Raw genomic sequence first — 21,541 nt, forward strand, 5'->3', positions numbered from 1 at the left:
GGCACTATTGAATAGTCGTGTAACCACTAAAATTTGATGTGGTTACACAACTATTCAATTACATGCTATCTAACATCCCTACCAAAGAGACCTGCAGGTCATACTAGAATTTAAGCCACATTTAGAATGGCCACAATAGACTGTGCCTGCCCATAATATTGCAGCTGTCATTCAAATGGATTATTAGCTAAAAATCAACAGACCTGTCATGTGTGTCACACAGTGGCTGAATCCAACAGTCTCTTCTAAAGCAAGCAGGTAGGATGGGGGAGGGGGTGAGTGCCTATGAGAGACTCCCCTCCACAAAGTAACTTGTACCCAATGGGAAAGTGCACTCAGCTGAAAGTGAGTTCAAATTTCACTTCTACTTTTTGTTGCTTATATTTATATACTGAACTATTCTTCAGCAAGGTTTGTACACATTATAAGAGGCAGTCAAATTGCTTTCCCTGTTATACATTTTCTGCAAGGCAGCACAAAGTCATTTCTCTAAAAGGGAAGACCCAAGGCTCCTCCATTCAGACCATTACCTTTCAAATTATTATGACAAACAAGCATACTTGTCTATCTGGGCTATAACCACTATTCTAGCCACTACACAACTCTACCCTCCCAGAGCCAGGAACAGAATTTAGCTGTATAACCTACTGTCTACATATGTATTATTTCCACAACAAAAATAATATACTCGTTGTAGATTGCAGAATAGAGGGTGCTCCTGGAGATCTGAGAATCTAGGATTTATACCATATTGATGGCCTATTTATTATTCTAATTTTCCTTTTTAATGAATTTATTTCCTTAAAAACATACTTAAAACCAGATTTTACAGTTAAAGACCATTAAAATCACAATAAAGGCACACAAATTATAATCAAGCACAGGTGATTTGTGTATCTGTCACCTGTCAAACAATTTGACTGCTGGTGTCAGATTCTGGAAAATTTGAAAGCTGAGAGGCATGACTACAATAAATATACAGGTGGGGAGACAGTAAAGAATTATACACATAAATTCTTGTGCACAAAACCTCTCTCTTCCATGTGGGCTAGTCTGGTGACTCAAGTTATAAAGATTGATGGTTGATCCCTTGAACTTTTAACAGATGGAAAAAGGGGAAACTTGGAGGTTAACATTTTTTTCTGGAACAGCAGTGTACATAATACAACATACTCATGTCTTCCCATAACAGCAGCTAACTACAAAGTAGAGGAGGCAATTTTAGTCGTTTTACTACAGAGTTAATATACTGAAGAAGCACAACAACAGAATGCAAATCTTTTCAGTAGGGTATCAGACAGCCTTGTAAATATTACGCATCATAACCAGTTTGTATGGATTCAAATCCCTAAAGTTCAAAAAATTTTCCAATGGTTAATTCTTATAAATCTAAAAGCAAAATCAATGTTGATACTTTTGTCATATTTGCAGTTTTCGCCATCTCACAAGAACTGGAAATAGAAGCAGGCTCCTGATACAAAATGTAAATGACTCTGAGATCAGTATTATTATAGAAAACTTTTCTATAATTATTCTGTGAACCAAAATAAGTGGAGGATCACAGAAGGTAACAATTTACAAAGCCACTGCCTGCTAGAGTCAGAGACACACAGGAGCTAGCAGAAATACTTCCCTCCCCTCTACTATTCCCTACTATTTGATTTTCCAGCTCAACCTCTCCCCTTGTGAAGCCAAATAAAAATGGCTTATATTGATCCGCCTGACCACACTGGTTTTACTTAGCCAAAGACACAGAAAATATGTGTTGTTATTGCTCTATCTGATCTATCCCAACAACCTTGTTTGATCTCAAAATGCACTATGAACAATATCCTTAACAGTTCACATATGCCAACAGAGTTAACAAAGAAAACAAACAAAAACCTGTAATATGCTCTCTTAGAAGTTCTAATAAACCACTGCTGACTTTCAAATGCAGGTCAAAATTAATCTAGGCTAATTTATCGTACAAATATCACTGAAGTAATGCGAAGCAGGGGAAATTTGAATTTAATTATTAGGAAAATTGGCAGCTAAGATGGGGAGAGTAAGCGGGGAAAAAACCCACGATTGGGCTATCTGAATTGGTATATTGCAAGTCAGGAAGTGACTTGGTTGGGAAACAGGGAAAAAAAGAGCCCAAGGTAAAATTCATTTGTTGCCTTCAATGTGTCACAGAAAAAAGAGAGAAAAAGAGGAAAAAAGAAAGTGGCAAATAAAATCACTTTAACAAAAAGAAAGGCAGCAGTTTTAAAAATTATTTACTGCACGTTGAAGGAAGAACAAGAGATCCATTTTGCAAGTGACCATTTGGAAGCTAAAAAACACCCTCTTCCCCACAGGCATTTTTTCTGCATTGCCCAAACAAAACAAAACAAATAGTCTCCACCACAGAATCCACTTTGCCTTACTGCAACTGCACAGATCAATCATCTAAAATTCTATGGCAATGTCTACACTAAGAGCTATCTAAAAATGTTAGTGTAATTTGGAAACTTTTAAACTAAGAGCAGCTGAGACATAAGCCCTGAAAAAAACCACAGCCATCTAAAAAAGCCACAGTTGGAGATATTTTTGTACCAAGTTCAAACTTTTTTCTTTTTCTTTCTTCTTCTTCTTCTTTGTGTGTGTATGTGCGCTAGTGCGGACACACGCAGAGGTCAACTATTGATGTGATGTGGATCAAAATTGTCTCAGTCTATCCAATTACACCCAAGATAGTGCACCACTAAATCTTTGGGACCCCCAAACTGATAATATTTAAGAAAGGTACATTTTCTTATACTGTGTGCATGCACCACTATGGTTGGAGGGTTCCATACTTGCCACTTTATCTAATATATAAAGGAGAATGTTTGTATGTTTGTGCTCTAATAACTTGGACACAATAAGAGCTACTGCAACCAAACTTTGCATGGGATAACCTTTCCTCCAGGAGAAGGTTTTAAGGTACTGTGGGAGGGTGTGGCAGGCGCCCCACACCCTCCTCCCCCGCACTAGCTCTGCCGGCAGCAATGCAGTCCCAGGCCGCTGCTTTTCTGGGCCTGCGGTGCTTGCACAGAGGCGGCGTGCAGAGGACCGTCCTCACGGTGCAGGCGCGCCTCAGCCGGAGTGCAAACCAGCAGGCAGGTGGACCCGGGGAGAGCAGGGGCACTGGCAGGGATGCCAGTGTGGAAAAGGGCACTGATGGTTAAAGCCGGTGCTGAGCCTGACACAAGGAGGGAAGAGAGAGAAAGAGGAAGGGGGAGCGGAGTTGGCTCTTTTGCACGCTGCCACCCCCCTTCCCCGCCACTTCACCTGTAGCCCCGGGTGCGAACTGGGGCACCTCTCCCGCATGTAGCCTCCCGGGACTCGCCCCCTCCTGCCCACAAAGTTACATAACCGACCCTCTTGGTCCCCCACTACCTCCAACTGGCACACAGTGCCCCCACCCCATGTGCACAACAGCTCAGGCACCTGCCCTGCACCCCGCAGCACCTGCAGCCCCGGGCACGAGCTGGGGCACCCCTCCCACGTGTAATCTCCCCTCCACTCAGGATCGCTCCCCACCTGCCACCCCACCCCTCCAGAAATCAAAACCAAAGCTGGCCAGCCTTTCTGCTCAGATCACTGGTCTTATCCGAGCAGAAGGAATCGGTGTGCCTGCAGCAGCGTGGGGCGGAGGGGTCAGGTTAAACCCTCGATGCGTTACACTGCTGTGAAGCCAGCCGGCGGCTGTTTGTACTGTGAGTGGAGCTCTTCTGTGTCTGGTTCCAGCCATCGGGGTTAGATGTGAGCTCTGAGCTTTTGCTTGCCAAGGCAGGGCTGGTGGATCTGTGAGCCAACCTTGCAAAGAGAAGTCCCCTTGCTACTGGCCGCATGACTGTGTACTGTTCTCCTGGGGGCTGGCTGCTTGGTCCTAGGGGGAGAAGGGTCCTGCTGCTCTCAGAGGGTCAGGTGTGGGCCAGCAGCCATCAGTCCCCAGGGTCTGTGGCTCTGGGGGCCCCCTGGCTCAGGGTCCCCTCCTTTCCTAAATTTTCTAAATTTTGTTCCTCCAGTTTCCCGAGTAGCGCCGGGTAAATCCAGCTAGTATGCTTTAAAACTTGACTGCTGTAAGTGCTCCAAAATCTGAACAGTTGCTCAGACTGCTTTGAAATTTGGTACACCTGTTAAGGGTACAAGGTAGCATTAGTAATTCCAAATTTGGGGGTCAACTGACCAAAGAGTTGAATGTCCCCTCCCCCAAAAACCAGTTCTCTTCTGCTCCCCTGTACTGTCAAACTGAGCAGTGCTAACTAGATCTGGGATACTCAGCATGTGGCACAGGGGCCGCATGCAGCCTGCAACCTATTTGTTTATGGCCTGCGGTGCAGTTTTGGTTTACGTGGGGCTCAACACGTGGCTGCAGAAGGAAGCCAAAACAAAAAAGTAGTCAATATAAAGATCTCCTGTTGATATGTGTTTTAGTAGTTAAATTCCTGGACTGTCATTGCTCATTAAAAGTGCTGTCAGATGGGTGGAAATCGGGTAAATATTGCATTTTATTAATATCAGCAAAACTAACTTAAATGGGGCCTGTGTGTCATGTAGTCTTGCCTTAATCTTTGTATTCGTGCTCGCCAGTATGAAAGAAGTTATTTACATATATTTGCATATATGTTCGCATGTATATGCAACCACATTTAAGTTGTGGCCCTCGGTATGTGCTGTGAGTATCATTGTGACCCCCGGGTTTCCCAAAGTTGAGTAGCCCTGAACTAGATGAATCTCAGACCTGGGGAAAATCAGACATGAATGCTTCCTGGAAGGAGAGAGGTATTGGGGGCAGACAAGTGTGAAAATAGGAAGAATGGGTTTGGACCAGCAGAAAAGGGAGGACGACTCCAAGAAGTGGGATAAATGGCAATGGATGGTTGGGGAGGGGAAAGAGGTTGTACATTTCAGCAACTGTGGGGGTATGTGTGTTATTGGGGCGTATTGGGGCATTGAGGAGAAAAGGAAGAATTAACTGCAACCTTAACTGTATATTTCTAAGAAGTCTGAGTTTTGCTCAACTTAATTTTCTGCAAGATAACATACCACTGTGCAACCTTAACTCTGCATTCATGTAGTTTTTTGCCATTAATTATTAATTCAGTTGTGACATTAAAATCTCTTAAAATATATAAATTCAATGATCTAATAGCCCTGCAATTTTATGGGAAGCCTGGTGCTGAATTTAGTTTGTTTACTCCTTCCAAGGTAATCACATGCAGCTCCAATATGCGGGACAGGAGAAAAGAAACATATGAATTGGCGTATGTGAAATGGATTAAGTGTATATAGTTCTTGTCTGGCAAGCAGCCAGAATGCAAAAGGCACCGTTAAGATACGCACTAATTAGCATACTTGTTGGCATCTTCAACAGTTCTTGTATCAGTATAATTATTTCATTAAAAGCTTAAGGGTGCGACTTTTAAAAAATTGATATAGTTATATCAGTACAAGTCCTGATGTGGATTCAAGTTACATCATGACAAAAAATGCTTTATACTGATTATCTGACTTACAGAGGCAATTTTCCCTCTTTTGGTATTCACACTTCCCCATCAGCTGCTGGGAATGAGACACATCCATCCTGGTTTAACTGGCCTCGTTAACACTGGTCCTACACTTAATAAGTAACTTATTTTTCATATACTGGTACATATATACAGAATATATATTCCTGCCTCTGTAATTTCCACTCCAATGCATCTGACGAAGTGGTTTTTACTCACAAAAACTGAAGCCCAAATAAACCTGTTAGTCTTTAAAGTGCCTAGTTGTATTTGTAGATACAGAATATCAGAGGCGTAGATGTGTTAGTCTGAATCTGCATAAACAACAAGACTAACAGATTTACTGGAGCATAAGTTTTCGTGGGCAAAGAGCCACTTCATCAGATGCATCCTTCCTGTAAGGGAATAAGCTATTCTGGTAAGGACATTTTTATCGGTATAAATATATCCGCACTGGAGGCTTGCACTGTATTAACTACAGCAGTATAAATAAAGCAGCGCGACTTTTCAATATAAAGAAATCCAGGGAAACCAATCACTGCATAGGATGGAGAATGATTTGCAGCAGGGTTACTCAACTCTGGAAGCCCCGAGGGCCACAATGATACTCTCAGCACATGCCAAGAGCCACAAAATAAGTGTGGTTGCATATATATTCAAATATATGCAAACAGCTCCTGGCACAGGCTCCCTGAAAGCTAAAAACCCTATACCCGTCTGTTCCAGCCAGCCCATCTGCTTGCGTGTTTCAGTGCTCCCCTGCCTAGGAGATGCCTTACCTTTGTGGAGCGTATTCCCAGTGGAGGCCATGTTCAAAGGATCCCACCCATGGGCTGCATGTTGAGCCCCCGTAAACCGAAACTGCACCACGGGCCACAAACAAATGGGCTGCGGGTCGCTTGCGGCCCACGGTCCATGTGTTGAGTAGCTCTGATTTACAGTTTCACCCATTATAGTGTCTACTCTAAATACTGATGACAGAACTTCTGCATCAGATCACATGGATATATTTTAATAACTTCACATACAATACTAGCACATCCATCTCAAATGCGTTTACTCTGTGGAAAAATAGATGAATTAAGTATAACCTATCCACTTAATGTTACAAGCAAAAGAACAAAGGTTTGGTTTAGTATGTAATGAACAACTGTGTGTCTGTCTTGTATGATGACATGACATTTATTTAATTTTGAAAGTCAAACATATTGCATCATCATGCAGGATAGATACAAATTCTGCCATTATGCATCAGTACAGCTGGCTAATTAACCGTTAAAAAGGAGAGAGGAATTAGGTGATTTAACCATATGGCATGATGTTTACATGTCAGATCAGAATAGGCAATAGCAGGAATTAAGCCAACATTGGTAACCTCAGGTGGTCAGAAGGTATTATAAAATAAAAATGGTGCTACATTTCTTTAAAAATATCTATAGCATTGATCAACCTGTTTTTTCCTCATCAGAAAGCTGACCAATTCAAAACAATTCAACAGTTGTAGTCACCTTATTTAATTAAAATTAGGCACATGATTCAATGTTTGTGTAACAGTATTAGATCAGAAAAGTTAAGTAAGAATTTAGTAACATTGAATTTATAGTAAGTTTTAAATTCAGAGTGTTCTCTGACATTTCCTTGTCTTTCCAACAAACACGGCACTTAGATAACATGGTTTTGAATGCAGTATAAAAAACCTGGGTTAGACGAATAGATTTCTCTCCATCTAATCTAAGGTGCCCCTCAAAATATCACCCTGGTATAAGCAAGATTACACACAAATTAGTGTCCAGATAAGATGAGGCATTTAAACATGGGAGGTGATAATGGAATTCTTTTTGTTTCAAAGTTCATTATCTCAAGTTTACTTTAAAGTGACACCTTCATTATACTGTAATTTCTTCTCCAGCAATACACCCTGTGTTCTGATTGACTCCTTATATTTATCCCTATGCAGTCACAGCAGTTCTTCACACCTCTTCATGTCTTCCTTACTTCTCTTTACTCTTTTGGAAGTCTCTATCACCACTAGATGGGAGAAGGGCTCAGAAGTTGAGATAGCCTGGCTTGTTGTCTGCTTACAAAGAGGAACCTCTCAAGTCAGAAGTCAATGCTAGTGGCAAGGATTCACAGAAGCCAGTCAGAATGAAGGAATTTACACTATTGACATACGGTTATAAAAAATTTTCCAGTGGCTGTATAGTAATTATACAAATTCCTATGCTACGATTTTGTAATAAGTATCCTTAACCAGTGAGAGTACCAAAAAAATTTTAAAAAAACATTTAAAAATCAGCATTTTGTGGATAAGAGAGCCTCCCAACCAGGAAGGCAGACTGACATTAGTGGGACTCAAATTGGTGGATAAAAACAGCAATGTGGATATTCTGGCCTAGAACAGACTACAGGCTGTGAAGCCTCGAGAGCTGGAAGGATTTGACAGGTCAAGAGTCCAATCAAATCAGAATGTCCACATTACGCTTTTTAGAGTGCTAATTCAAGTCCCACTACTGCATGGGTATATCTTCCCAGCTGCAGTGTAGACATACCATGTATGATCAACAAATAACCAAAAAATTCCCATGTATTCACAGCAGGAATTGTATAGTATCTTTTGTTCTAACTGAAGGAGAATTCCATTTCAGAATATTCATTAAACACTCAACTGAGTCCAAGTTCTTCTGAATACGCTACTTAAGAACATCTACCTGTCACATGGGTGTTCAGGGACCACAGTGATGAATCTGACATAAAAACCTAGATAAGTTAGATAGAAAAAAAAATGTTGAGCTCACCAACAATTTTTTACTTTTGTGAAAAAATGTGACCCAGTTTTTCTATTTAAGAAAAATGTCAATATTTTCCCTACTTTTAGGTCAATGCTACATAATTTAGTAGTTTACATAATGTAGTAGAAAACAGTTAATCTATCAGTGATGTTAGGATGGCAAAGATGAAAAAAAACCAACTGAAAGGAACACTGACAATTTTATAGTATTCTGCTTACTGCTCCTTATTGTTTTAAATATAGAACGAACTGGAAAATTAGAAACATCTGCTTCCTTACCAATTTTTCTATCATATTTACACACTGATTTTGTGAAAGGAAAAAATAATCAAAGAATTGAACTTCCTCCTATGTAGAATTATAGATTTCTAAGAGACACAAGAAAAAAAAAACAATGTTTGATTTATCAACCTTGACGATATCTCTATAAATAAAGAAGCAGATGTACTCTAAATCCACTTACCAATATTGAAGCATTTTCATATTTTAAAAAATATACTGTATTTCATAAACTGATGGATTAACAAAGACATTTATCTGGAGCTGGAGCATCAACAAGAAAACTTCCTGCCATCCCACCTACTCTCTGGCACAACAAAACTTCTGCAATCACACCCAATCTAAGCAGCATCAGTCACTGAGAAGATACATGAGCCAGTGTGTTAATAATGGAGTACTCTATGCTGCTTACTGACAAGCTTTTGGTTTGGGAAGAGAGCAACAAAAATCATTTCAGACAGCAAGCCTGCTCAGCTTTCTTAATCTCTGGAAGCTTCAAGTCTTCGTTCCTCCAAATACTGCAAACACATTTTATTATTTTTTTTAAAATCTAGCCAAAAAAGTTTCTTTAAAGACTAAATATATCTCTTGGAATAACACAGAAAAAGCTATCATACTAAAAGGGTAGCAGACTCATTAAGATGGATTTCAGATTCATAGTGCTATAATTAATTTATTTAACAAACTAAACCTTTTCAAATACATCTGTAGATGAAACGTGCATACATCTGTTTGATAAATCTGTCTTATAAGGTGTACTTTGATTTTGAATTGTCTTCTCAGTAAGACGAGTGTTCCAAGCATTTATTTCATTTATTTGTATTTAAAATAATAAAGATGCCTACCCACGGTGCTAGGTGCACTAATGAAATTAATCATCATGCTAACTTCTTTATGCTAAATTGGCAGAAGGCATGAAGGGTGTATGACGATTAGAGACCCCCAAGGTCTGGTAGTCTGGTAGTTACAGTTCACAAAAATAGCATCATGTAAGCTCTCTAATGAAAAACTTTTGTCATCACAATCATTGTGAGATGCACGTACGAGTGATATCTAAGGAGTTATGCATCTGTACAAATATTAAGTTCTTAAAACATGTAAAGTGACACTCCCCAGGATCTTTGTCCCAGAAACGTTTACCTCTCTGGCTACATGTAAATGAAGTATTGTAACCTTTACAATGAAGATCTATTTACATACTGAGTCAAAAGCTAGTAAAAGTGAAGTGTGATGGGGCCTTTGCTCCACACTGGCTCATAAGAGGTTAAAGCAAGCCTTGACAGGCTGCATGGACAGTGGAAAGGATCCCCTGCCCATCAGCCCCAGCAGCTACAGGACTTTTGGAGAGAGATCTCTCCTCACTACACCTCTGGGCCCCTCCACAGGGCTTAATGGGAATCTGCACAGCCATGCAGTTTAGGAGGAACTTAGCCCCCAACGGCTGTTTGATGAATCACATAACAGTAATAAACTAGTCAACTTTTCACTATCTACATTTGGTAGATGTTTATGACGTCTCCAGTAGGATGTCAATTTTGCCACCTATATCCATGCTTTTGTCACTTCAAGGTTAAACAACTGCAGTGTGTTCTACATAGGGCTACACCTTAGAACCATTTAGAGATAGAGTTGCCAGATAGTTTCAACAAAAATACCAAACATTCCCCGCCTCCCAAAAGGGGGGAGACCAAAGTTGAGAAAAAAAGGACCCCAAGAGTTAAGCAAAAAATAAATAAATAAAATAAAACAGCATGGCCCCTTTAATTGCATGTAGAGTCAGAATAGGGATAGGAAGAGAAGAGGTTGAGCACTAAGACCCAGGGAAGGTATTGCTTCCCCTTGCTCAGGTCTTTAGGTTTTTTGCTGGCAGACATCTTCTCTTCTTGGTCCAGCCAGAAGTGTTGTAGGGTTGCCAGGTATCCACTATTTTCGCCTCTTGGCAGGGAAAAAAACAGAAAATACTGGACATTTTAGGTATCGGTATTTTCCGAATTTTGTTACCGGACAGGAGGCAAAAATACCGTACTGTCCCTATTTAGAGACTGAAACTGGTGCTGAACGCAGACATTAGCTTATCTAGGGATGAATCTTGTTGGGAGCCAGAGTTGAGTGACACAGGGAGCTCCAGGATCTACACTGGCTGCTGAATGATCTGGGTAGATTTTAAGGTGCTGGTTATGACGTATATAGTACTAACCTGATAAATCAGTTCCCACCTCCTTTGTGCCATACTGCCACACTGCAGTCAGCAGGGGCACTTGAATATGACCCCATTTCTTATAATGTAAGTTGTTCTCTGTGTGTGAGCTCCAAAAGTCCCTCCCCATCTGCCTCAGCATGGAGCTGTTAGGGCTGAGGGACAAGGGACCCTCCTCTCCACCCAGGTAAGCCCAACCACAACCCTCTGCCTCATTTTGTTTGCCCCCAGTCCTGAGCACCCTCCTGAAATCTAAAGCCCTCATCCCCAACCCCACCAGCCCCAGCCCCACCCCAAAGGCCACACACCCAGCCTAGAGCCTGTACCCCCCTCCTGCATCTCAACCACTTACCCTGAGTCTCCCCCCAAATCTGGAACTCCCCTCCTCCAAATCCATCATTCCCAACCCCACCCCCGAACCTGCATTCCCAGAAGCCCTTGCAACCAACCCTTTATCCCAGCTCTGAGCTCCTCAACTGCAGCCCCACTCTACGGCCCAGAACCCCAGCCACGGCCCTCACACTCCTACACCCCAGCCCTCTGCCCCAAGCCTGAGCTCACTGCCACACTCAGAATCCCTTTGGCCCCACTCCCACCTCATGAATTTTGTTATGTGCACCAATATGAAGGACACATATCATCTCCATATTGATGCACATAAGAAAATTAAGTCTGCTGCGGCAGGAGGTGGGGAGGGAATTAGAGGGAACAGTGCTAGGGGGAGCCAGCTTCAAAGCCAGTTCCCCCCCAGCACTGTCTCTGCGGTGCCACTCATCGTCCCCCCGCCCCACTGCTGACTCTATTAGAGGCGGGGGAGGGGGGAGCAGCTGATGCTGTGAAACAGACCCTCTGGGGATTGGGAGGCAACTTCCCACTGGGACTTCCTGTGTACAGGGGCTGCTTCATGGCATGGGGGGTGCCAGCAGGAAATTGGGACCTCTCAGGCAGCCCAGATCAGTCCCAGGCTCCCTGGACCCACTGCATTTTAAATTGCAGAACCACAGCATGTTTTCGTCCCACACCCAGCATGAGCTGGGATTGAACCAGGCTGCCTATTGACTAATGGATAAAAATTCTATCCACTACTTGATTAGTTAAATAACCACCTCTTAACATCCCTAACTCAGGTTTACATTGGTGTACTGCAAGGGAAAACAGAATGAGGCTTGCACTTTTTAATATGGTAAGGGGAAAACAAGGTGAAAGAACGGAAAATAGAGATAGTTTGAAAATATAGGCAGTCCCCGGGTTACGTACAAGATAGGGACTGTAGGTTTGTCCTTAAGTTGAATCTGTATGTAAGTCGGAACTGGCGTCCAGATTCAGCCGCTGCTGAAACTGACTGCCAGTTCTAACTTACATACAGAATCAACTTAAGAACCCCTGGCGTCCCCAAGTCAGCTGCTGCTGAAACTGATCAGCAGCTGATTCCAGGAAGCCCGGGGCAGAGCAACTCTGCCTGGGGCTTCCTGTAGTCAGCGCTGGTCAGTTTCAGCAGAAGCTGACTTGGGGACACCTGGGGCAGAGCAGCTGGGGTGCTGCTGGGTTGCTCCAGTAGCGCCGCTCCTCGGTGCTACTGGACCAACCCAGCAGCACCCCATCTGCTCTGCCCCAGACGTCCTGCTCAGCCGCTGCTGAAACTGACCAGCAGCGGCTGAATCAGGACCTGGGGCAGAGCAGCTGGGGTGCTGCCGGGTTGGTCCAGTAGTGCCCAGAGCGGCGCTGCAGGACCAATCGGCAGCGCCCCAGCGGCTCTGCCCCAGGGTCCAAAACAAAAGCCTGGTCTGCTGCGGGGGGGGGCACACTAGCTGCGCTCCCCCCCAGCAGACCAGGGACACGGGGAGCAGAGCGGCAGCAGCAGCGGGGTGCCGCGCCTCTGAGGCTTTGCTCTGGCAAAGTCTCAGGGGCACGGGACCCCGCCGCGGCTGCAGCTTCAGTCCCGGTGCCTGTGGTCTGCTGGGGACGGTCCCCAGCAGACCACAGGCACCCGGACTGAAGCCGCAGCCACAGGGGGGTCCCGCACCTCTGAGGCTTTGCCAGAGCAAAGCCTCAGAGGCACGGGGAACCGCCGCTGCTGCCACTTCAGTCCCGGTGCCTGTGGTCTGCTGGGGACGGTCCCCAGCAGACCACAGGCACCGGGACTGAAGCGGCAGCAACGGCGGTTCCCCGCACTTCTGAGGCTTTGCTCTGGCAAAGCCTCAGAAGCGCGGAAACCTGCCCAGTGCCCCTGGTCTGCTGGAGACGGTCTCCAGCAGACATGGGGCACCGGAGCAGCTTACGAACGGGGCTTTCTCGCCCCGGAGCTCGCAGGTAGCAATCCGCCACCTCGACCTCCGGGGCGAGAAAGCCCCGTTTGTAAGTGCGGATCCGACATAAGTCGGATCCGCGTAAGTCGGGGACTGCCTGTATAATTGTACAGGGAAGGCTGATGGGATGTTCTCACCTAACCCAATCTATGAAATAAAAACAGAGGGGTGCTTCGCTAAATTAGGAGACAACACATTTAAAACAGATACAAATAAATGACTTTTTATATTATATATTATTAATATAGCCAGAGGATATAATTACAATGAACATCTTAGTATGATATTTAAAAAATAGACTTTTCTGTAAATAAGAATAGCATCTGTAGTTATATACCTAGGATTAGGGGTGTTAAATATCCGTTAATTGAACAGTTGATTAACTTCATGAATTCTTATAGGTTACTTGACTAGTCTATTGTCCTCGGGGGTGGTAAAAACCAGCTCCCCTTGCCTGTTGCCCTGGGCAGCAGCCCTTGTCTGGGGGGGTCTGAGCTTCTGGACCCAGTGTGAGCCTGAACTGAGCCGGGCTGCCTGCCTGGCTCCTAATACACTTTAAATGCAGAGCCACATCAGTGGTAAGTCCCAGACCCAACACAAACAGGATTGAGCCATGCTGCTGGCCAGCCTGCTAAAAAAATGTACTGGCAAGGAGGCAGGCAAACGCGTGTAGTTTATAGCATTAACCTATAACCTTTTGCTTACTGGCTAATCAGTTAATTGACTATACTATTACATCCCTACCTAGGATAAGACTTTTCATGAATCAGGGTATACAAACCATCAGCTGCAGGGTGAGGAAGTAATTCTCCCACAATTAAAAAGAACTGCACAATTAGAATACATAGATGTCAAATATCTCTGTTTTGGAGAAATAATCCCTATTTTTAGCAAGTTTTAAAATTCTCCATAGCAACATATTCACCATCTGCTTCAATACATTTCAATGGATACTTATTCCTAATTTTCCCTCCTTATCTATAGTCTTCAATCAGTGTGCTTTGTGGTACTTTTACATCCTCTGGTCAATTGGACATTGACTACCAATGGAGCTAGGATATTGAACTGGAGGAACAATTCCTACGTCCTCATGTGTGGTCCCCATCAAAATTATACAAAGCTTGATGTATTTAAGAAAAAATACTTTGAACTTTCCAAGACAATTTTTTTATTAGAATTTGTTGGAAATTGATATGTTTTGTGATACAGAGTTTGTACTGGCTCCTTCTGCTGGCTAAATTACCTGAAATCTATGGCGGGCTGAAACAAACATTTTAGTATGTGAGGAATTATTATCATCAATAGCTATACATCAAGGAGTGCATCCCTCTTTAATTTTTATGCAGAAAAGTATGAATAAGACTTTGGGCATCAGAAGAAAAAAGTGTAAGTTCTAGCCTTACTGTAGTCATGTTAATATTGCTAATCCAAAGAGTTTACAAATCATATAATAGAGGAAAAAATCATGAGATAGATAGATAGATCGATCGATAGATAGATCGATCTATATCTATCTATCAGGGCAGCGGTTCTCAAACCGCTTTTGGGCTCCGGAGCCCTTTACATGCATAAATATTTACGCGGAGCCCCAGCGGTCCACTGATTGTATGTGTTGTACCTATCAACGTTTCCAGTTTGTCAACCTCGTGAAGCCCCTGGAGATGTCTTGTGGAGCCCAGGGGCTCCGCAGAGCACAGTTTGAGAAACACTGTATTAGGGTATGTCTACACTTGCACCCTAGTTCGAACTAGGGATGCAAATGCAGGCATTCGAAATAGTCAATGAAGCGGGGATTTAAATATCCCATGCTTCATTAGCATGAACTCGCCGGCACGTTACTCCAAATGCCAGCTGTTTCAAAAGTGAAAGTGTGCACTGGGACACATTAGTTCAAACCAAGCCCCTTGGTTCAAACTAACGTTACTTCTCAAATCATAGGAGTTTGGTTTGGTTTGAACTAATGCGTACCGGCGTGCACTTTCACTTTCGAAACAGCTGGTTACATGGTCATCTTGGAATCTCAGCTGTTTCTCCACTTATGGATAAAAGAATCAAATCATCCAATCAAGGAGCAGACATAATGCTGTGAGGGTTGGGTAATCACTCACAAACCAAGAATAAGGATTAGCAAATAATCGAAGACATAACTGAACCAAACAGTTTGCAAAAAATTCAGAGTATGATTAAATAAAATATGAATCAAATAACTTTGGATAATGAACGAATTCATTACAAAAAATCAAATGGTTAATTTATGAACAAAAAAGCTACTTTTTTTCAAACTTATAATAGTTCGTCCATCTTTAATCCCCATCATCATGATTCTCATAAAGATAGTTAGGAAGAGTTATGTGAATGTTTCACTCAAACAGCAGTACAATTTGAAATCCCGCCTGGATTCCATATTGCTGTGAGTTTGTGAAAAAGAGGTGGTTTAATAAATCTTTCTTATCCTGTCCAAAATGCTCATTCAAGCTGAAATGAAGCCTTCTGCAAATGTTTACTCTCTCTGGATATCACAAATGATAGAGACCATTAGCTGTGTATTTTAAATTCAAAATGCTATGGGACCTTCGTCTCTTCCTATAATCTGACTGTTTCCAGGTGGAGAGAGAACAAATAATGACTGTGGAAACCTGAAAAGCAAAGTAGTGTAATAAACTGGCTTGTGTATCATTGCCTGGATGAATTCATATCTACTGTACTCTGCATCACAGAGCTTACTTCTAAACTTAAAGATAAATGCTCTAGTATTATTTACATCAACTCTTTCTGGCTTTCAGAAGATATCCCACCATACCCCACATTGACAGTACAATCAGCACAAGTGCTCCTGGTGAGGACGGACATCACTGATACAAGCAGTAAAGTGTAGATGCACATGAGTGATGTAATCAGTGTGGTGGCTATATGCTAATGAAGTTAGGTCCCACCCTTGACTGTGGAACTGCAGGTGGCACTTCCATAATGCAAATACATACTTTGCATACATGTATGTATTCACCTTATACGCATACATTTTATATTCATATTACTGCCACAGATAAGGAACCCCATGCGCTATTGTCCAACAAGCAAACCCACATATTGTCATCCCTGTTAAGACTCTATTACTCAGATCTATCAATATTATTTATCAATTATATTTAAGTATGCAGAGTGCATATAAGCTTTGCCAGTGAAATATACAAACTCAGGAATCCAAGATAGTTTGCTAAAGGCTCACCGAGCTTACTGTATAAGCATCACACACTTGTATCAGTGTCAGCTGTACAGAGTAGGGATGTAAGTGAGTAATCAACTACCTGATAAGCCTATGCTTATCGGGTAGTCGAGTCGCTACTCGACTAATCGCTTCCTACCCTTTGTTGCTTCTGTATCAGAGGCAGCAAGGGGGAGGAGAAGGAGCTTAAAAGCCAGTTCCCCCCAGAAGTGTCTCTGTGAGTGGGTGGGAGCAGAGAAGGCAGAGGCACATAGGGGACACAGCACGAACGGGGAATGCTTGCATCCCTGCTTGCCTTGGGTTTCCCACTGCACCTTTGCCTTTGAAATATAGTAAGAGTGCAGGCAGCTCTTACTACATTTAAAAGGCAGGGGTACAACTGGGATAGCCAGGACTCCACCCCCCCTCTTATCGACTATTACTTGATTAATCGAAATTTAACATCCTTAGTATGGAGCCATCCTTAACATAGCTTTGGGACAATAACAAGCATAGAAAATTTCAGTAGATTTTCTGAGAAAGTCAGAAGCAACTGTATAAAGGGGAGGGTTAGGACAGAAAATGCATTTCAATTTTAGCTGTAACAATTACTGCCTGAAATTAGTGACATGTTCAGAGAGTGAATGCAAAAATGCAGTTTGGTAAAAAGATGTTCTCATCATGCATTTGGCATGGATGAATTCATAAGTAAAGTTGGTTGCTCTTTTATTTTTTCATTTCCAAAGACTGCTTCATTTTACTAGATTTCAAATTGGATTTGGTTTTCCTTTTTCAAAATTTCCTGTGGATTTTTATTGAATTTTTCTATTTTTAAAAAATCTGAATGTTCAAAAAAGATTTTTTATTTCAAAATAAAAAATTGTATCTAATTAGTTTCAGTTCTGAAAAATTTTACCATGTGACTAGGCTGGCTAATAAAAATTGGCAATACCAATTTTTTTTAAATGTCCAAATCCTGAAATTGAAACAGATAAACTGAAACAGAAGTTTTGAAGAAAAATATTTTCATTTTTTTTAAAAACCACTTTTTGTTTAAAAAAATTCACTAAACTCTAATTGTAAGTGAATTATACAGGTCTTTCCCAGACAGTTTTGTTAAAATATTTATACCACACCAAGCTAGCATGTGGATGCCACATATTTTACAGAAACAATCCTATTTGGAAATGTTATTTAAAATATTTATTGATATTAGGGATGTGAATGGGTAACAAATTAACCAGTACACAGGAGCAGCCCTCTGCCGGCGGCTGTCCCCTGCCACACATGTGGCTGCTAGCTTCTATGCACCACTGGCAGCAGCAGCCTCAGCCCTGTGGCGGGGGGGAGGGGGCGAGGGCAAAGGAGGGCAAAGTGTAATCTCACCTAAGGTTTCACCAGTTAACTGATTAACTTGGGATTTTACATCCCTAGTTGATATTGTGTGTGTGGGGGGGGGGGGGGGGGGGGTTAACCTCCTTACCGGTAAAACAAGATTCTCTTTGGCATACAAAGGAAAACTGAACAGCTTTGGAGGATATATATAATATATATTTAATATATATAATACATTTTAGAAATGTCTACACATTACCCCAGATAGTTTTTCCATATATGTCATCGTGGCATGGTTTTAAGGCACTTTTTTTGCATTCTGTGAGGGCTAGAAGCAAGAACCTTATGGAATAGGGAAACTCCTTGACAGGCTGCAGTTACAGGTACTAGTAAAGGTGATATTAGACAAATAGAGGGGCTTGTGAAACTCCCTGCTCGTTAGTCATTCTAAGCATTATGAATAGTTCCTACCTCATGATTGGAGAAGAGCCGCACTCCTTCCATCTGATGAAAGACTGGGGAGTGGCTGCTATCAATTGTATCACGGCGGTAGACATCTCCCACAACCAGAAAGGCATCCAATCCTGAGTGCATCAAGTCCCACTGGTGAGCCGATGTATGTGCTCTTAGCATATGAGTGCGGTTCATATAATAGTTGTCCCTTTTCCTCCTGCTAGGGTGGTCTTGTGGGATAAGCAGACTGTCAAAGTTCTGCTCCACTGTAACCACTGGGGATAGAGCATCATAAACAGAAAAGAGAGGGGTCCCAAAACGTCCTATATACTGCTTGTAAAAATGATCCTTTATTCGCTCTTTGACCAGCCACAAAGGGTGGTATCGTTGGTTGTGCAAGTTCTTTCCCACTTTGGAGAGAATTTTTTCTGTGACATTGCAGTAGTCATCTCGAGGGTATGATTTACCAAGCAGTTCCACTGTATTTGATGTGGGTGGTTTGGCAGCAAAACTTGAAGTTATAGTCCTGGACCAGGCATGCCCAAAATCACTGGTGATTCCTCCTATCTGGACTCCTTGTGACAAAACAGTTTTGGAACAATGAACTATTCTCATGAAATTCCAAGGTGCTGCCATCATGGTATCTGTGAAGCTCTAAGGGGGAAAAAAAAGTCAAGATTTGCTGTAGGAATTGAAAACAATCTAATGATAGTGAAAAGCCAAACATCAATTCCTTAAATAAGATAGAAGCCTGGGTTTTAGTCCATTATATTACAGAGAAATCTTATGACCCAAAGCTAGAATATCTTCTCCAGCTATTAACACTGCTCTTATATTAATTATTTGGGGTCTTATTCTGTCCCAATTGAAGATTATAAGATTCTTTACAGTACTTAAAATAAAAGCAATATAGGCCTTTTATTTAATATTTTATATTCATTGTAAGCTCTCGATAACGCAACATATTATACAAGAGAAACTGTGATAAATTTTAATGTTTGCAGATCAGACATTCATGTGTAATGATTTTCCATGTGCTAACATTATTCTTGTGCATTCTCAAAACAAACTACAGGATTAAATAGCAGCAGCAAAGCAAAATAGAAGTAATTGGAATATTTTGCCTTGTTTATAACAAAATTTTGTCTGCCATATGGAGTTTAGAGATTGAACCTAGGTCATTTCACAGCACAGCATATAAACAGAACATTTGCATTACAAACTATATATTTGTAGATATTTTTTCTATTTAATAGAAAACAAAAAAAAGTCATTCTGACCCTTCAAAAAATCATGCAACTGTGTAAGGTTAGATGGCCAATCACAATGAATATAAACCAACACATTAAATTCAAACAGAACACTGTATAAGATTCTCTATACAGAATCCAAATGGACAAAACTGTTCTTAGCATTTTGGGGAAAACCTACAAAACAATTTTCCATATCATAATAATGCAAATAACTCTTGGCCATGCTGAGTTTACTACCATGCAGAGGGTAAGCCTTAGAGTTTGGGGAAGATCAGGGAAGTGGAAGATTTTGCTGGGCATTGGGGGCAGGGTTTGAAGGTGGCATCCGATATAAATGACTAAATCTACATAAAAGGGGTATCATTGGCCATCCCCCAGTTTCTCTGGATGCAATAGTAGAGCCTTTCTGTTCTCACTAAAGTGTGTAAAGAGAAAATTCCTGAACAAGCAAGTATTCTGAGGGTAGTAAGGCCTCTAGACACTGTAAAGTTGTGTGCTCATTCAGGGAAATGTTAGGACTTAACATACCATTAGTAGCGCTTTACAAACTTTATCAGAAGATTCCTGTGAGGTAGATAAGCACCACGGGCATCACTGTAAGAAGCAGGACACAAAGGGTTTATCTACACAGCAAAATTATTTTGGAATAAAGGCCATTATTTCGAAATAACTATGTGAGAGTCTATACTATGTGAGAGCCATTCCGTTAATTTGAAATAATTTTGAAATAACGGGCGGCTTATTCCAAAATCTGTAAACCTCATTCTACGAAGAATAATGCACATTCTGAAATAGCTATTTCCAAATAAGGCGTGTGTAGACGCTCCACTGCTGCTATTTCGAAATAGCCCCTCACCAGGGCCATTCTAAATTACTCCTCCCCAGTGCCTCCTGGGGCTCTAAATCAAGATCGCACGTCTACATTAGGGAAGCCTGCCTCGGACTAACTTTGAGGTTTCCCTGAAGTGTAGACGTGCTATTTTGAAATAAACTATTTCAGAATAACTATTCTGGAATAAAACAACACATGATCTGGTAGCACTTTATAGCCTAACAAAACACATAGATGGTATCATGAGCTTTCATGGGCACAGCCCATTTCTTCAGATGACCGGAATTTCAAAATTATTTTAAAATTGATATGCAGTGTAGACGCAGCCTTTTAAAGATATTATGGCTAAGTGACTTAGGTAAGGGTACAAAGGTAGTCTACGTCCAGGGCCGGCCCGAGACCTTTTGGTGCCCCGGGTCCAGGTGCGCGGTGCCGCCCCTGGGTGCACGGTGCATGCGTGGGCCCGCCCCCGGGGCACGAGACCACCCCCTCAGGGTACATGGGACCACCCGTGGGGCGGACGACGCATGTGTAGGCCGGCCATGGCCGCTAGCGCGCAGCCCAGGGCCCGCCCCCAGGGCGCATAGCACATGTGCTGCCCAGCCCGGCCCAGCCATTGCTGCTGGCACGTGCAAGGCCCCGCGGCCATGGGGGGAAGGGGCTGCTGGCCGGCACTGCGGGGCTGGCTCTGCAGGAGCTGGGCACGTGACGCCTGATGGCAGCTGTAAGAGACGCTGCGTGCCCCTCATAGCTGCCATCAGGTGCCCCCCCATCAGTAAGCGCCTTGGGCAGCTGCCCGGCTCACCCGTGCATCAGTCCGGCCCTGTCTATGTCAGAGGCAGTACTGACGTCTAAAGCTCTGAACACTAGCTCAAGTCGTCTCCTGTGGTCCGAAGCTACCCTATCTGATCTGCAGAAGAGCTGGCTCATCAGCAGGAATGCAGCTGGGAGAGATTTTCTGGTAACACTGTCTCCATTAGAAGCATCGCAGATGGCACCAAAACAATTAATTGGTCTGATTTCCCCTTCAGATTTAGAGAATACAGGGCTACAGGTTTTATAAGCACTGAGGCCCGTCCTGTGAGACTGCTGTTGTAGTGAGAATTAATGAGTAAACCATGATCTCCACAAAAAATCTTTCAGTCTTAGCAACTGCTTTACACTTTGAAGCCTGGCTTTCCAGGGCAAAGGACTAGACACAAACTATAAAAATAACTCAATGAAAGGCAGAATTATTCTTTAAAGGATAAGTTTCTAAAATCAAGAGGAGCCTGGATTATACAGCTTTGCAGAAACTGGCTCTACAGAAGACAATATAGAATTTATGTAACCCTCAGTATTTCCATATTTTTATCATTGCTTCAGACTTGTTTCTGG

At 42.4% G+C, this 21,541-nt stretch overlaps 1 protein-coding gene across 6 annotated transcripts in view; it reads right to left on the reverse strand.

Moving 5' to 3' along the window:
• FARS2 (phenylalanyl-tRNA synthetase 2, mitochondrial) overlaps positions 1-21,541 on the reverse strand; it is a 391,854-nt gene that overhangs the window by 292,149 nt on the left and 78,164 nt on the right. For 5 of the 6 annotated variants that reach the window (XM_075921297.1, XM_075921299.1, XM_075921296.1 and 2 more), the window contains one exon: positions 18,098-18,733. In XM_075921297.1, the coding sequence (XP_075777412.1) occupies positions 18,098-18,733 (636 nt within the window). Of the gene's footprint in view, positions 1-18,097; positions 18,734-19,860; positions 19,927-21,541 lie in introns of all 6 variants that reach the window. The other variant, XM_075921301.1, reaches the window with a different exon arrangement.

Source organism: Pelodiscus sinensis, chromosome 2, assembly GCF_049634645.1.
Source record: "Pelodiscus sinensis isolate JC-2024 chromosome 2, ASM4963464v1, whole genome shotgun sequence".
Classification (NCBI taxonomy): domain Eukaryota; kingdom Metazoa; phylum Chordata; order Testudines; family Trionychidae; genus Pelodiscus; species Pelodiscus sinensis.